Raw genomic sequence first — 18,121 nt, 5'->3', positions numbered from 1 at the left:
GAATATTATGTTTCTCCTAAGTGGATAGTAGAAGCATAGTTTAAAGAGAACAAGTAAGTATTCTTCGAACAAAGGTACATCGCTTTGTTTGTATGTACGCGGAGCGCTTGGCCACGCCCCCCGTTCATGTAATGCAAGCATGTAATGGACTGTTCTCGTTAGGATCGTGCCATTGCTGTGAGCGGTCGGTGTTTGTTTAAAAATATTTAAAATATCAACGTGACAATTGACAACCCTACGCCTCGCGAGTTTAGGTACCGTGCGCTCCTAAACGCCGCGCCGCTCGGGAGACGGCCTACTTGCTCTCTATATACATACTATGGTAGAAGGGGATTTCGGCGTTTCACATACTATATACATAATACTTAAACGAGAAAATATTTTCATTACTTAGTCAATATTTTCTATCCGATTAATTGAATGCATTTAAATTATTACTTACATCCTTTTAGAACACTTTGGATATTTCTTTGCATTCTACGTTCACTCTATCTATAAATTCTTTATTAATTGCACACCTATTAGTCTATTCGTAAAACAGCTTTTACATTGGACATTTTGATCTCAAAAGAGAATAGCTCTTTGCCTCTACAATCTGTATGTTACAAAATAGCCTGTATCTACAAATAAAATTAGTATGTATATTGGGTTAGTATCATAGAAATCTAAATAACAAGACACTAGAAGTCGTAAGCGTGCGTGACCTTGTCGCCACTCAGGTGATTTGCACAACACCAGTGCATTCGTCACTGTTCAGTTGCTCTGGAGACGTATGAGTGTATACATGGTGTGTTTCAGCAATTCCCATTGCGGAAATTCTTCCACAAGTTGTAATTATACTTATAAAGGAATAATATTTCATCGGAAAATATTTTTTTTTAGAAATAATGCCGTTTTTCCTTAAAATTATAGAATATTTACAAGTATTACGAGCGTCACCATAGTAATCGAAATAACAATGAATGACACAGTCGACCATACTTATTATCACGTTTGTTCGTATTGGAGCAAAAAGTCTCATATACTTAGGGATGTTATTCTAAAATAAACCGTAAATTCGTGCGTTAGGATACATATTCAAAAGCTTAATTTAATAGATAAGTTAGTTTTCACTAAAATCAGGCTGTCCAATAAAAGGCATAGTTTACTTGTGTGTACTGTTTAGCTTTCGGTTTGAATGTGTTGATTTTGGCGACAGCGGTTTTCATACGAATTATGACATTTTAGCACTTCTATGTGTCTTGTTATTTAGATTTCTATGGTTAGTATACAACATAGAAAACTTCTTAATAAGCTATAATGGTTTGCCTATTAAAGTTTTCTTTTTGCGCATATTAAAATATAATAATATAATGTCAACTATTCGTATGTCCCAAAACTTAATAAAAGATATATGGCTAAGTGTTTTCGTGGTAGCACTTTGAAAGTTTTACTAACTCATAACTATATACACAATACCAATATTTTCAGAATTTTACTATTATGAAGCGCCTTAGTATGTTTCACATCTATTTAGCACGTGCATTTTTAAGCGTATTTTTAGTAGGACAAGTGGTTATGATTAAAAGAAGTTTAGAGGAGATGAAAATAAATATTTTAAAATAATACCTAATAAAGTAACCATAATGCAAAAAAATAATCGATAATTATTTCTGTATTTTGAAAGTGAAATAAAAATCTCACATTTAATGGAATAAACAAACGAAAAATTGAAAAGGCGCCTGATTTTATATTTTAGAAAAAAAAAATATTTCATGGCACTGATTGTCGCATTGTTATTATTTGCGAATGTTTATTTTAAATAAGTTAAGCTAAGTTTATACAATATGGAAGAAATAGAAATAAAGGTGAAACAGATACTTGTGTAAAAATAATTCATAAAATAGAAATTTAACATTCAATTTTTCCCCATTGTGTTATCTTAAAATTATATATTAATTTACTCATCCATTAACTTAGAAGATAAATTCTTGCATTAGTTTGAATAAGAAAAATAAAGATTACTAACCTCACTTTTCTAAAACTAACAAAGCGAGGAGCGAAATTGCTTGCATTTTCACACAATATGTATACTTTACTATATTTAATTGAATTTCTATCACACACATCAGCAATGGAAGGAAAATGAGGTTTTTACGTTTTTTTTTTTTTTCATTTTCTGTTAGTGATGCAATTATATACCGGATGGAATAAACAATAACTATTTAATAACATTAGATGTTATCTTCTATCGCTTTGTATTAGATATAAGTAAATCATTATTATGGTTTACGTGTACCCACTGTCAAGCTATTAAGTACTGGACAAAATCTAAAGACCGAAAACCGAAAAAAAATGCAGTTGGGTATTCCTTATGGAGCAATATAGACAGCTTAAAAAGAAACATGCAAATTTGGAATGAATAATGATGGACACTTATCTTGAAGAGGTTTCCACAAAATAGAGATATTACTTTTTCGCTAGACAAGCCCCTAGACAAGTGGCTTTCTATTAGCGTAAAGTTCAATAGAATAGATTATGAATGTATGAGATTGACGTTTGATTACGACGACGACGACGATTGATTACGTCAATCTCATACATTCATAATCTCTATTGAACTTTACGCTAATAGAAAGCCACTTGTTTAGGGGGGCTGATATAATGTTAATCTACATACTAGACACATGTAAACCATTATTATAATTGAAGTGAAACTTCTTTATCGGGGTTGGAAAAAAATTTAGTGTAACATTTTTTCGTTACGCGCAATCTTCAATCTTTTTCTTATCCCTACCACGCGTGATTCGACGTATTTCTGTAAAGTTGCATATTATAGTAATTTTTTTTGAAAAATAAGGTCATAAAGAAGTTTCACTTCTTACGTGTGTGCACTAGTACACGAACACATTTTTTTTTACTAGTATCTTTGCCATCGTCTCTGAATGTTTGATCATACGTTATACATACATTGACTAAATCTATGGTAAATAAGAAACAAAAATATAACCTACATCTGTTTATAACAATTAACAACTTACACATTAATATTGCATGAACGACTAACATTTCGGTTGAAGTTTTAGTGTTTACTTTTCAAGATTTTCTATTTTCATTCATATAGTGAACATAACATAAAAATATTATAATTTCTTAGAAACATAAATGTAACAAATAAGAAAAAATAAATCCGCCTTATACGCTCTATTTTACGGTTATAGTAATAGTATACGCAAAAATCGTAAAATACTATATTTTACATCTACCCTCAATTAATAAATACAAACTTAATTTTTATTGGACAATCTAACATACAAGGTGCACCAAAAATAAGTGTTTCTATATATTAACATTGTGTTCTTATATATAGGTTTATTTTCCATTTAAATAAATAATGTCACTTTCCATTCCACTCGCTAATCCTACCGTTTTCAAACACGAGGTTTTTCCTTGGCAAGGGCACTAGTGTACCACGTTTTACTATACCCATGTCCTCCCCTGGGTAATACTGTAAAATAAAATTATTTCGTCAATTGAAACTGTCCTTTATTTCACTTTCCTAAATTTCAAATTTACGCTTGACGACTTAATATACATGTAAAAGAGAGAATATCAACCTTACTTAGTTATATGTGTAAACCTTTTATACAGAACTCGCTTACCGCCCGCGGCTTCGCCCGCTTTGTCTAAAACCCAATAAATTATAATATACTAAAACCTTCGTCTTGAATCGCTCTATCCATTAAAAACCCTGTTGCGTAGTTTTAAAGATTCGAGCATACAAAGGGGCATAAGGACAGAGAAAGGACGAAACGACTTTGTTTTATATAGTGATGCTATTGCTTGGTAAGGTTACTAGTTGCAGTATACCCTTTAAGCATACAAAAGAGAAAGTGTAGCGACAAAACAACCTTTTACACACTTCATATTATAAATATAATAAACTACCCTCACCTGACACTGCGAAACAAATTTCAACAAGTCCGCTCGTATAAATTCGTTGTCTTCTTTTATTTTGTCTATTCTGTAAATAACAAAGAGAAAAAAAGTTGCAGGAGAACGTTTACCTTCATAATGCATATTATTAAAAATATTAAAGGACTACATTTTTACAAAATTAAATCTTCATAATAATCCTGAAGTAAATGAAGAGTAATAGGCAATAAAAATAGTTCTGTTACATAAGTACTCCTATTTATACAGATTAGGAGCTGCTTTATGCCCCAAAAAAAAAATTAGAAAAATTTCGTTAAAAATTTAGTTAAGTGTTATAAAATGTGTATATACTCACAACTCAGGCTTAGCTATCCTATCCACGATGCTCTGGCAGACTTTCTCACACAAACCCTCGTCAAATAGCGGAATGCCAAACTGTAGGTCCAATATCGTCCATTTCTAGAAAATATATTGCTTAATATTAATAAGTCACTTTGTGATGTCTCAGGAACAAACTAAACAAGCGATACTTGAACATATCTCTCTTTGAAAATGAAATAGCAATAAGAATAAATATCTGCCAATTCTATTTATAAGATTCCAACGTTCGAAACTGCAATCAGCGACTTTAAACTTTAGTGTTACTTACTTATTTACATTACCATATAATAAAGACTTGTTCTCGAAAAAAAAAACGCATTATCAAAATTAACTACTCACCTCCGGCTTACAAGTTTCATCGTCCGAAAAGTTATGCGCCGTATCCACACCGCTATCGCCCTCCCCACTAATCTCGGACAACTTGTTGCTCAACTGCGTGAACATCGACACCGACTCCTCCGCGGGACTCAACAGATCGTTCAACTGATCGCCCAACTTGTCGCCCAACTTATCTTCCTTCTTATCGAATTTTAGATTCTCTATGCTTGGCGTCGAATGTATTGGGACTAAATCGTCGCCAATAGATTCTATCGACATTTTGGAATGTTTCAAGTCTTCTATGCTCGTTGATGAGGAATGTATGGGCACGAAATCTTCGCCGACTATCGACTCTTTGCTTGTATGTGTGTCTATATTCAAGTTATCTAGTTCTTCGCAGAGTAACTTCCCGCCTTCAGCACTCGTGAAGCCGTTGGCTGGAGAACTCGCTTTACTATCTGTGGTCGGAGTGACAGCGAAGTGCGACTCTATGGGCGACTGTAGTCTACTGTTTATGCTCTTTGTATAGTCTGTTGTCTTTTCTACAGACTCGCTGGACGATAGCGATATTTCACTGACGGGTTTCGCTATGCCACAGATTTCTTTCTTCTTTCTAGGTTGCACTGAAACAACAGTTTTTAAAGATTCGAGTTAGATTCATTTTATATAATAAATAATGGTTGCTCCGACATATACACAAGCAAATTCGCAAATTCGACTCTTGTTTAAACTCAAGCGTGATATAAAAGATTATAGCGAAAACTAAGTTTATTTTTAGTGTTTCTGCCATTCGTCTAGAGACCCATGTCCCATACAATAATTAATAGTTTAAAAATAGTAAATTATAACTCCGACAAATTAGGCAAAGTTCTGAAAGATTGAACAGTTATGGAATAAATAAATAAATAACTCACCAAGTTGCACAGCAGTAGGCGGTCTCGCACATCCCAAGTCGGGCACGCCTATATCAGCCAAGGCCACATAGCCCGCAGTGCGTGTGAGTCGTAAGCGACGTAACAACCGCCGTAAACCGCCGTGCTTGCGCCAGAGGCATTGCGCGTCTGTTTGTGGTAAATACAATTATAGTTAGATATTAGGAATTAGGATATAAGTATGTAATGTGATAAATATTGATGAACCCAGATAGTGGATAGAATGTATTACCGCTTTAACATTGTAATAACACCTTTTTTTGTAACTACATTCTTGCAAATAAATGTAATTTGAATTTGAAAATTATTTGTTGTCTTAAGAAAGCCAGTCTTTTATTTGAGGTATAAAGTTAGTAGGTAGTTTTCTGCAAATTTTAATTTATTGGGGTGGAATTTCATATTATTAATTTTTAATTGCATATAAAGCTTTTCCTATCTATTTTATTGTATTAAACAAAAAAATAATAATTTGATTTTTGTAGAAAATCAATGCTAAAAGATAAAGAAACATAAATTATTGAATGACAGTATTTTTTTTATTTTCCAATCTAGGTGGACTTGCTGTAAAGTTATGTATGTAATTATAAAATTTTATACAAAAAAAAATAACCGAAAAAAAATTCTGTCTATACATGTGTGTAAGTGTAAGTTTATATGTAACTAGCTGTGCCGGGCGGTTTCACCCGTATTACTCCGCTCCTATTGGTCTTAGCATGATGATATAATATAGCCTATATTACTCGTGGATAATGTAGCTTTCGAATGGTGAAAGAATTTTTAAAATCGGTCCAGTAGTTTATGAGCCTATTCATTACAATCAAACAAACAAAGTTTTCCTCTTTATAATATTAGTGTAGACAAGCAACGCACCTTCTCTATCATCCACACTAGCGGGCGGGAAGGGCAGGTGCACAACATGCGGCGGGGCCCTCACGCCCGCGGCTTGCAACAACACGGGGCCCCTCCGTAGGGCACTGTTTGCAGCTGCCAAAGCAGCAGCCGCTGGTAATGCTGGGGCCTCTGATTCTGCTGTCCACCAGGATACGGCGAGCCGGGAAAAGCCTAGGAGACAGCGTGGTACGCCTCGGAGGACGGTGCCTAGTGGAAGAATGACGGTTATTTACATTTTTTGACAAAAAAATTTTTGTCAAATCGTAATAGCTGTTGGTAAAGTTGAAAACGTATTGAACAGTTTTAAAGATGATGTAACGTCTCACATATACAGGTTGTCTAAGGGCCGATTGTCAATGCTTGGATAAAACTTATCGAAAACGAAAAAACAGAGACACAAAGACGGGTTGCACTCTGGGAGTGCCGGCAGAAGTGAAAACTTGATTATTAACGTTGAGCATGTTTGATATCCGTTTAATATTTGACCGCCTCCTTGGTACAGTGGTTGACGCGTGAGCGTAGAACCGAGGGGTCCTGGGTTCGATTCCCGGTGGAGACGAAGAAAAAAAAAAATGTCTCGGTCTGGCAGGACACAGAAGGCTGATCACCTACTTGTCCCTAAAGAAAAATCGATCAGTGAAACAGATGTATGAATAATGCATCTGCCCCTTACCCCACTAGGGGACACGGGACTTCACTATGTTTGATATCCATCCGTCTTACGCTTTTTCGATCAGGTCACGTGTCCTGACGCGAGTTTAAGATTTTATACCCATTACAGAAAAAGTGCTCAACGCCGCTAAAGAAGTTTTCACTTCAAAAAAATTTTTTTTTCAAATACATGTGTATGTAGACGTCAAGCTCCGAGATTGATCTTCTTGATTGGCATCTTTAGCAAACATTACACCCTGTATACGACATTTTCAATATATACCTGAAAACAAAATACAATATACCCTTGGTGAGCAGCAGCGTGGGCGGCCCGTAGCCCGCCACGTGGTACAGGTAGAGGCGCATCCACGGCGAGCTGGCCTCGGGCGGCGCGGGGCCCACGTGCGCCAGCACTTGGGCTGCTGCCCCTGCACGGGCCTCCCGACTTAGGGGGGCGGTTGATATCGCTAACCTATACAATTACGAGTTATAACTATAAAAAAAATTAAAGAAGAGGGTGTGAACGCACGCGACAGAAGTGAAACTTCTTTGGCAAGATTCAAAGATACCAAAATCGCCGCCTTATTCCATGATGTGACGGTGTTGCCATGACGCTTAAATCGTCGTTATTTTAAACCGCATCCACAAACTATATATTACAAAACATATTCAATATCAGTCAAAACTTCCAACAAATTACTATACTTCTTAGCGACCAGTCGCGTCCGCGCGGGCGCATTCCAAATGTGAATTTCTTAAATAAATTTAAATAAATTAAAAAAAAAAAAAACTTTTTCTGATTTAAAAACTTCTAAATTCAAATTCTTCCCAACCTGTACTTCGTAGCGAGCAGTCTAGTCCGCGCGGGCGCATCCAGCGCGTGCAGCGCTTCACACCGCAGCAAGTCTAGCGGGCGCAGTTTGGGCCGCAGCGTCCGCAGCGCTATCCGTAAACAAGCAGCCGCTGCTAAGTACCTTCTGGCTTCACCTTCGATCTCTGGGTCCGCGACAACCTAAAATAAAAAAAAGACGTGTGGCACTCGGGGACTGCCGCGGTAAAGCTATTGCATGCTATGCCTTCAAGCCACACTCCGTGCCCGTCGGAGTGGGGAGCGTTAGGTATTTTCGTTACGGAATTTCTCGATTCGGTCCCCGCGCTCAAGGCCCGCGATAGAAGCTATGCAATAGCTTAAAAATACATCAACTAAAAAAATTAACCTAAAAAATGTAGACTACATAAATTGCAAAAATTGCAGGAGCATAAAAGTAACATAAATTATTTACTTGGATAATAGAATTGAATGCTATTAAGACTAAAAATTAAATAACATACCTTATCCAACTCCATAAGAAGACTATCGAGGCTTTCATCACACAACTTTCCAACTTCAAATAACGTCACCGCATGGCTTTTTAGATCCTGGAAAATAGTATGTTGCATGATTTGTATGCTTTTCTTTATGCAGTTATAATATGAATTTATTTTTTTTAAATAATGGTATTACCGGTGACAAATTTCCCATCATAAGATACGCAGCTAAAGTGGAATCAAATAATACTGCAACTCTTTGTCCACTATTGTTTGTGTTGCTTTCGAAGTTTTCTACCTGTGGGGAAAAATATAAAATGAACTCATTGAAAATTCATCTTTTTTTATTATAAAGCTATTAATATAATATTACCTGTTTAGAAGTAGATGGCATATCGGTTAGCAATACAGGCTCCATTTGTAAAGCATCTTCTTCCAATCTAGGGTCGAACGTCAGAGGAGTTATTTGCCTGTATCTGAAAAAAAATACAATTTTCTAGGTTTCTTCCTTCGACAATTTATTTTTATATGGACATTTATTTCTTATACCGTAATAAGGAATAACTATAGTCTGTCCACTATAAGAATTGCTTTTTGACAGCTCGACGGGTGATACCAGAAGTGATGTTCAAAAGATTATCGATTGTGATACCATTTCAATTATAAATTCAAAATATTATCATAAATCGAATCAGGTACGTAAATAATAATTACAACGTAAACGTACTAATAAGAAGATATGTAATAATGTAATAATAAGACCACATATCTATGCATTTTATGTTAAAACTAAACTAAACTAATATTTTATTATTTATTGGTTTCTATCTTACAATTTGGTTGTCTTTACGTTTAAATTATATAACATAATAGAAGAGTTTTTCTGTATCGGATATATTTTACAGAGTATTTCTATCGATTATTTTAATCTATCGACCCATCATTGAATAATTCTGTGTAGGCATCACTAAGTGGGCGGGACCTGTCCATGAAGTACGATAATTATTTGTATGACATTTTAACATAGACAATACAATTATACATAGGCGTGAAGCTGTCAAAAAGCAAATAATATAATGGACAGAGTATAACATTGAACATGAAATGCGTAAGTGTACGTTGTTGCGTGTGCAATGTCGTGTTAACCCATTGAGCCCCGAACGGCCAGATCCGACCGCGACACAATAGATTTTCTATTGTGTCTGTGATTCCGGGGCCTGATGGATTAAATTGTAGCCAATGGCATTGAGTGTACGTACACCTGTGACGTACACAAATAAGAAATTAGAGATAAAAGTCATTAGTATACGCGTATCTCCTACGTGATCTGCAGTGGGATACCTAAAGTCTACAGTACTAAAGACAAGTATAGGTGGTTAACTACTTGCTGAATAATGGAAGTCTTGTTTATGCATAAACCCATTATCCTACTTCCTATCCTATCCTACTAATCTACTAATATTATTAATGCGAAAGTTTGTGAGGATGGATGTGTATGTTGGTTACTCTTTCACGCAAATACTACTGAGCCGATTACAATGAAATTTAGCACACATATAGAGGGTAACTTGGATTAACACATAGGATAGGTTTTATCCCACGGAAACGGGAACTATGCGGGTTTTTCTTTGAAAACGCGGGCGGAAAGCTAGTCTAAACTAATATTATAAAGAGGAAAGGTTTGTAATTATGTATGTATGGTTTTCACGCATAAACTACTGGACCGATTTCAATGAAATTAACACACATATAGAGGGTAACTTGGATTGAAACACATAAGCTAGGTTTTATAGGATACGCAGGTTTTTCTTTGAAAATGCGGGCGAAGCCGCGGGCGGAAAGCTAGTGTTTAATAATACACCTACGGCTGATGCGCGTGCGTGGTGAGCGCGTGCGCCCACGACGCGTGTCGCGGGCTGACTGGCGGCGGCTGCAAGAGCCGCGCGAACCCAAGCCTGCAGTACAGGGATACCGCTTGCTTCACCAGGGAACATTCCACCTGGACATACCCTGATATTAGTATAGAGTGTGATTCAAACTTAGAAGAAATATATATGGATATACAGATATGTACGAATCAAACTTGATGGCTTGGAACGTCGAACGTTCCGTTTCAGTTCGCAGTTTTAAGTTTTAGCGGGACGTAGCAACACACACTAGCGAGTGAACTTATAATTTTTAAACAATTATTTATTATTCAAAATTTCATTATTGGAATGTGCTTCATAAATTGGAAACTAAAACTATTACTATATTTTTTTGTTTGTCCGTCTGTCTATGAAAAACAAAAAATACAAGGAAAATGTAAAAAAATGTTGTTTTTTTGTCAAAATGTAAAATTTTTAGGCTTGGTTAAAGATACAAATTATTCCTACCTGCAATACACCAGCTAACTCAGCGACGCTGGTATGTTCGTCTATAGACACAAACACTTTATACAGTAGCGTCTCGAAGTAATCTCCCGCGATTCTATTCATGACGAAGCCCTTTAGTGGAGGCACGGATACTTTATCCGCTCCAGTTATAGGTACATCTAGGTAGACCAAACCACGCCTGGAAATTATATTTTTTAGTACTGTGACAAATTCATTTTACGATAATAAAAAAATCTTTTTACAGATCTCTCTAAAGTCTAAAGTAATAAACTTTTAATATAAAATGATAAGCAAACACATAAAAAGAAAGTTGATCAATTTTTTGTAATTTTTTTGCGATAAGTGGGAGACAGATGTATAAAATTTGTTTTTGTTTGGAAACTAAGCGAAAAATCTCAGCCATAAATTACCTGTAAAGACTCTTGACAATATTATAATCGAGAGTGCCGGCGGTTTGCGAGCCGCGGTCAATGAGCATGTCAATTAGCGCCTTTTCGTCATCATTTAGAGGCTAGTTTGAAATAAAGTTATCAGTTAATAATAAAAACACACAAGAACGCAACAATCAACAATAATTTTGCACGTTTTTTTTTTTACAATACTAAAACAAATTACTTCAAGCATATTGTTATTTACTACGACGTTAAATATGACAGAAACATTTTTATTATGTAAACATACAGACAAATATTTAAATAAATCTTAAACATGTTCTAGTACATCAAAAATGCTTTGATCATTCTCAAAACTCAGTGTTAATAATCGATTGAAAATTTCAAACTTCCTCAAAATAATATTTTAACATCTTACTTTAACATCTTCCTCCAGCACATAACCCAATTCAACCCTCCACCAAGGTTGCATGGGCACATTTAGGGGCACTCGGGGCAAAAGGCCCCTTATCGCTTTCGACTTGCCCCTACGCCCTAGTGACCTTGCTTTGGCCACAAGCTCCAGGTACTCATTACGACCTATTCCTAAGAGCCGTAGACCTAGAAATAGTACAGATGAAATAAATTGATCAATGTTTATTTTGGCCTCCATTTTACGAACGTACAAGCATATAGTTTTTTTACAGATTAAATATTAAAACGCAATTTATTCGTTTTATTATTCAAAAATAGTCTGCTTTGAATTCATTTGAAATTGTTTGGTTTAAAAAAAATACCAAAACCTTTCGTTGTTTTTGGAGATAATGTTCAATAATGTAAGTTATAAGTGAAGCTCAAACACATTTATATAAAATGCATGCATTATTAATTCTATACTCACAATCAGCAGCTGTGAAATTCGGCATTGTATCATAACTCTTTTCAGATTCTATTAATAATGCCACAACTTCTATGTAGTAAATGAAGGGGGTTATCCTTAGACCTGAAAAATAACTCTCCATGACAAAAAATCACAAAATTTTTTTTTTTTGGGAAAAATCGAAAATTCTAAAAAATAATTTTTTTAATTAATGCAAACATCACTTTGTAATTTTACAACATTGATAAAGATATTTTTCTGGCTATTGCACTAAATCGATACAAAAATTAAACAACTAATCGAGATTATTATCGGTTTTATTTAAAACTACAAGGGTCAAGGCACATAATATATGAATTACCTTTAACTATCATATCAGCTAGGTGATATGGGTAGAGCATGAGCCTCTGTATGCTGCTCTGCACCAGCATCTCATAATACTTCCTCTCATCTTTGCGCACTGTTCTCACTGAAATTGACATTTTCCATACAAATATCAATTAAACTATTGTATACTCAGATGATTTGCATGTAATAGTGTGCAAATAAAGATATTATTCCTTATATAATTCTTTTCAATATCAAGGTGGGGAATTATGACATTTGATATGTGAGATTGAATTACTACACACTTATTATGTACCTGTAAATATAAATTTTCTGCTTGTTTGAGTTCACACTGTGAGTCTATTAAGACTCAATTGAATCAATACTAATATTATAAAGCTGAAGAGTTTGTTTGTTTGAACGCGCTAATCTCAGGAACTACTGGTCCGATTTGAAAAAAATATTTCGGTGTTAGATAGCCCATTTATCGAGGAAGGCTATAGGCTATATATCATTACGCTAAGACCAACAGAAGCGGAGCCACGCGGTTGAAACCACGAAGCTCAGCTAGTAAAAAGTAATTAAGGCTGCAGTCTAGCAAAATTGCGTTTTCAACAAGTTATTTGACAATTTTTTCCCGGCTAATGAAATGATAAACTGATTTTTTTTTCTTGTTTATCAATTAGTGTTATATACGCAATGCGCGTGAATTTTTTCACATTTATAAAGTTACTTTATGTTACCTTAATCAGGCCTTCAAGATAAGTCTCTTTCCCCCAAAGACATTTCGAGCTAAGTTTGTGCACTCACTACGTTGCAACCGATTACAATTTACACAATCTGATCAGCGCATTATTATCCTTACATAGTCGTTATTAAAAACTGCTGAATACAATTGCCGAAAAACTTATGATTTTCTTAATTAGAACGTTATAAATTCATTAAATTTCCCATTTTTTGCCTTACAAAATCTATTGATAAATACTGCTAAAAGTTATTTTTTCCATTAATTTATTCGAGTTGGTTGAAGACCAATGAGTATTAATCCTTTAAAAAACATTTTTTTTGAATTTTGATAATTCTTTAAATATTAAAAAAATATTTAAAATAATTAGGAAAAATCCTAGCGAATTTCTTTAGTCGCGCTCCTTGGGCCGGAGCGTTCTGACGTGTGCTCTACGCTCGATTTTCCTTCATACCGAAGTGAAAGTTGCTCTACTTCATTAAATTTAATATTTTTGTTAATTGATTATTTTTATCTTAGTTTTGTGCAAATATTCGTATTTTTAAACATTTGATTTCGATATGGAAAATAAACGAAAAAAATACGCGTGTAACTACATACTAGAAAAAAAAATTATCTTCGAACATAAAGTTAATGAAACCAAATAGATTGCAAAGGTGATTGGCAACAATTTCTTTATTTTACGGGGTGTCAGTAAAGGGATGTATATTTCTTTAAAACTTAAGTAAGCTCATAAATTTTCTTATAATATAATTTTTTTGAAGTACCAAAAATGTTTATTTTTCGTTTGAGAAATACGAAATATAATATAAACTTGTATTGAGAACTTGAACTTCCCAAGTTCATCCGGGGAAATCCCCATACGGGGAAAATGATTTGTTTACTCCAAAATTGATCCGAGGTGTTTTAATTTTTTCTTCTAGTCATTTTCAACGTAGCGGCATGTTGTTTGATTATTACTTATTGTAATGATTGATTGATTGAACTTGATTGAACTTAAATACAGGATGTTGGTTTTATATTCTGATCTTACAGACGCGCTGACAAATTTAGTCCGCCATTTCTAGTTTAGTCTACCAACTCTAAGTACCAATATTAAAACGAATGGATTATCATCACATCATCAAAACTCAGATGTAATGGAAGATCACAATAACATAGAAAATTCAGTGGGTGTTGAGAACTAAACAAACAGAAGTAACAGAGACGCGAAGAATAAAAAAAGAGGACGAAAACGATAATTCGTTGATGCTTTCCCTTTTCGACGTATTGTTAGGGCACATCACCAATCTGCAAAAAACAAAACTGATGATTCCCAATTGCTGAATAAAAATGAAAAACAAATAATCGACAACAGTGGTGAAAATTTGCTGATCACAATGAAACATCCTTCAGAGGTAGCAGATTTACTCATTTCAAATGTATCGGTGAACAGCGTAAAGGAGAGAAGGACAGGAAAACATTATGAATGTGGATGGTGGATTGTATACAGGGTGTAATCGATAAGTATGTGCAGGCGATTATGACGTTATTATTGCAGGTATCAAAAAACTTAAAACTGATATCGAAATTACTTTACCTAATGAGCAAAATGACAATAATAACTTTTTAAAAGTATAACGAGAAATATCTAAAAAATTTACTTTATACACTCCCATATCAAAAAGGGAAAATGGGACTAGTAGAAGTTAAATGTCTAATTCCGGCAAAAGACATGAATGCGGAAGATGCGGTTAAAAAAAAATTTAATATTTGAAATACAATGCAAAAAATAACACTTTTGTCATAGATAAGAATCATAACTATTTTTTCTAAATTCAGGGACAACTAAACGTTGCAGAAGTCTGCTTATTTGCTGTTTGGACTGAAAGTGAATAATTCGTTAAAAATAGAATATATAAAAAAGTATGTAACGTTTAGGCAAAATAAAATGATGGACCATTATCAAGATTTTACATAAATTGCCTACTGTCAGAATTGATTGATTCGAGACTTCAGCATTCGATGCCCATCAAGGACCCATCCTATATCATTCAAGCGATTGAAAAAAAAGAGATAAATCCAGTGCAACCGATAAAGCATCAGAATGCTAGCAAAAGATTTATTAGGTTTATCAATATAAATCTATATATGTATTACACATAATTTAATAAATCTGTAGAAGACGCGAAGACTGACATCCGCGCGGACGGAGTCGCGGGCGGAAGCTAGTCAGAAATAAATATCTTTTGTTTTCATTTAACACAAACATTACATTTTTTTTTTATATATACAAAATTTGTTTATCCGTTTTATTAGTTAAAATGAACAACTTTCACTAAGAAACTTAGGTCGAAAAAAATGTATAGAGTTCTGCATTTTGTATGGAAAGCTTATTTTTTTTATATTTCGTCCAAATTTCTTTGTAAAAGTTGATCAGTTATATAAACATGAAGTTGAAGATATCAATAGAAAGTATTCGCAAATATTGTGTACTGATAAAAAAAAAATCACCCGGTGTAATTTTCACGAAAATTGTTTCAAATTGTCATTTTTGGTACTTATTACGAATATTAAATTATGCATACGAATGATTTAATTTTTAAAAATTAAGTGGATCAACTTTCCCTTAGTACATTTGTATTATTTACATATAGGATGACAGGATGCATTTGTTTGCACTACTAGACCAAGCCCTTAACTAAAAATAGTTAGTAGTAATTAACTAATAATAAAAATTATACTGCATTAAAGTATGAATACAGTGACTAAATTACGAAACAATATTGGTCAATAATTATTTTATGGTAGGTATTTGCAGTTTATTCAGATTAAAATTTGCAAAGGAAACTATACTCTAAAATAAAAAAAAATATTATTCCTTTTTACTAGTATAAAAAATGAAAAAAAGGTTACCTACTTGAACTTTATATCTGAATAATAAAAATCACACATTTACTAATAATTATGTACTTAGTTTATAATGTCATTAAAGGAAAGAGTTACAAACATAAAAAAATCATCAATTAATATACAAAATTACATGAACATTCATTATTTTAATTATAATATGCATGCAATATATTTTATGTCCGTATTTTATACTTAAAGGCAAGCCAAGCCAACCTTTGAGGACATTCCTATACTTAATATTGAGTTTTATTTTTAGCATTTAATTTTTTGACCACTACCTGTAATCCCAAACACGTTTTAATGTTATTGACCTTACAATATAAAATACACCTAACAAAATGTCATCGTCTTTAAGTTTAATAAATTAGTCATCTTTTATTAAGAATTTTAATTTTGAAAAAGATTAATTCATTAGTATAAATAAATGGCTTATTATTTATTTTCATACATATATACATACTACATTATAAATGTACAGGAAAAAATATGACTCAAAAATGGACTTGATCATAATTTACGCTAATTATGCATTTATTACATTATCATACTTGTTTTTTCTAAAATATAAAGTAAATCAAGTTTTCAAAAGGAAATTAGATTCTTATGAATATTGCAATGGTCAATGAACTTTTTAAATCAGGTAGTTTAAATATGTTCAAATGTGCACTCAACAACTTCCTCAAAAAGCAATAAAAATGCAAAGTATATCCATATTTATGAAACTATTTTAAAATATTACATCACAAACTGCAAAATATGTTTTCCTTTTACATCCTTCCATTTTTATTATTACTAGCTAACTGCCTGTGGCTTCGTCTGCTTTGTCTAAAACCTAGTAAATTATTTACTTAAACCTTCTTTGAGAACCACTCTATCTATAAAAAAAACCGCATCAAAATCCGTTGCATAGTTCTAAATATATAAGCATACACAGGGACATAGGGACAGAGAAAGTTACTTTGTTTGATACTATGTAGTGTTAAATATATTTTATTCAAGTAATGTTATAATAGCCAAACCCATCTTTCAATAATTACATTATCACCAGATTTTTATGTATTTGATTATGTTATCTATTATTATCAATTATCTATGAATAAGAATCATTATTTTTATGTAATTTTATTTTAGTTTAATGTTTTAATGTAGCTAGATTGATTGCTTACTTTTTAAATGTATGAAATGTAATTGCTTAGTAAATCTTTTCAGAAATTTTATCATCACATGCTTAAAACTACAATAAATTTATTTTACATTATACTGAAACAGTATCCATTGACTTACCCAAGCTTCCCCTGAATCTCAATTGATTTTTAATACTAAAATCGAATATATATCTTTCATATTCTTTTGGAGCATCATTCAGCAACTGAAAAAATATGTATTACAACACTTGAAATTCAACGTCCCTAGGGATTGTTCTTTTTTATTTATGAAACAAATATAAGTAAATAGTCTCATAGCTGTGAATGCAACTGGTAAACTGAGGATCTGCTTTTATAAAAGGCAGCATTTGAAGCATAGGTAGCTTAAACCATTGAAGACCGAATTTCTATAAGGCATATTATCTTCTATAAGAAAATGTTTACAACTTTCATATTTAAGGAGACTGATACCGTTTGATGATCTCCTGTCTTGAAGTAATTGAATATAATAATATTGACCATTAGTAATCTTTGTCTTTCGTGACGAGTTGCGACTAGTAACAATAGAAATATAATATTTATTACACATACTATAATATATGATGTTGCATGTTTATATTATGTATAAAAAATAGTATTCCGTCATGTGGAAAGTACTAAGACTTGGAAAAAGAGAAAATGGACTAATAAACAATCGAAACATGCTATACAGTTTACCTTTTTCACGTTTCCTGGTAATTGGTTCCATTGAACTTTTTTCCTTATACACTCATTTATTTCATCCTCCATTTTAAAGAAGATAAAAAATCTTAATTACGACTACATTTAAGACATTTAATGGATATTGGATAAACAGATTCGCAGTTGAGCACCAATATTTTGATAAGCGATTGCAAATTTTCGCTGCGTTCTATAAAATTCAATACTTGTCACTTGTCAGTTGTCACTTTATATAATTGTAGTGATTGTAGCCCATGTAGCATATTAAAA

The 18,121-nt window shown here is 33.2% G+C and overlaps 1 protein-coding gene across 1 annotated transcript; it reads right to left on the bottom strand.

Moving 5' to 3' along the window:
• Nucleotides 1–1,992: 1,992 nt before the first annotated feature.
• LOC149481511 (protein FAM91A1) lies at nucleotides 1,993–18,046 on the bottom strand. The gene is made up of 19 exons (XM_089705357.1): nucleotides 17,849–18,046; nucleotides 17,271–17,355; nucleotides 12,384–12,491; nucleotides 12,044–12,145; nucleotides 11,582–11,763; nucleotides 11,182–11,282; nucleotides 10,772–10,949; nucleotides 10,262–10,395; nucleotides 8,770–8,872; nucleotides 8,593–8,694; nucleotides 8,421–8,507; nucleotides 7,922–8,100; nucleotides 7,394–7,560; nucleotides 6,417–6,644; nucleotides 5,529–5,675; nucleotides 4,636–5,237; nucleotides 4,271–4,374; nucleotides 3,934–4,003; nucleotides 1,993–3,487 (listed from the first exon to the last, which is right to left on the bottom strand). The coding sequence occupies exons 1-19, from the start codon at nucleotides 17,918–17,920 to the stop codon at nucleotides 3,377–3,379; spliced, it is 2,862 nt and encodes a 953-aa protein (XP_089561483.1). The 5' UTR covers nucleotides 17,921–18,046; the 3' UTR covers nucleotides 1,993–3,376.
• Between the last annotated feature and the right edge of the window lie 75 nt (nucleotides 18,047–18,121).

The sequence above is a fragment of the Colias philodice genome, chromosome 16 (assembly GCF_061535455.1).
Source record: "Colias philodice isolate Cphi_HAF_F1 chromosome 16, ilColPhil1 Martin Lab GWU primary, whole genome shotgun sequence".
Taxonomy (NCBI): Eukaryota; Metazoa; Arthropoda; class Insecta; order Lepidoptera; family Pieridae; genus Colias; species Colias philodice.
Note: the sequence above shows the minus strand (reverse complement) of the source record. Positions and strands in the feature narration are given on the sequence as shown.

Coding starts and splice junctions, on each gene's coding strand:
- LOC149481511 (XM_089705357.1), bottom strand. CDS start 17,920: ATGGAGGATGAAATAAATGAGTGTATAAGGAAAAAAGTTCAATGGAAC. Junction 8,695..8,769: donor TGCCATCTACTTCTAAACAG/GTAATATTATAT, acceptor TTTTCCCCACAG/GTAGAAAACTTCGAAAGCAA. Junction 5,676..6,416: donor TAGTGTGGATGATAGAGAAG/GTGCGTTGCTTG, acceptor TACCACAAACAG/ACGCGCAATGCCTCTGGCGC.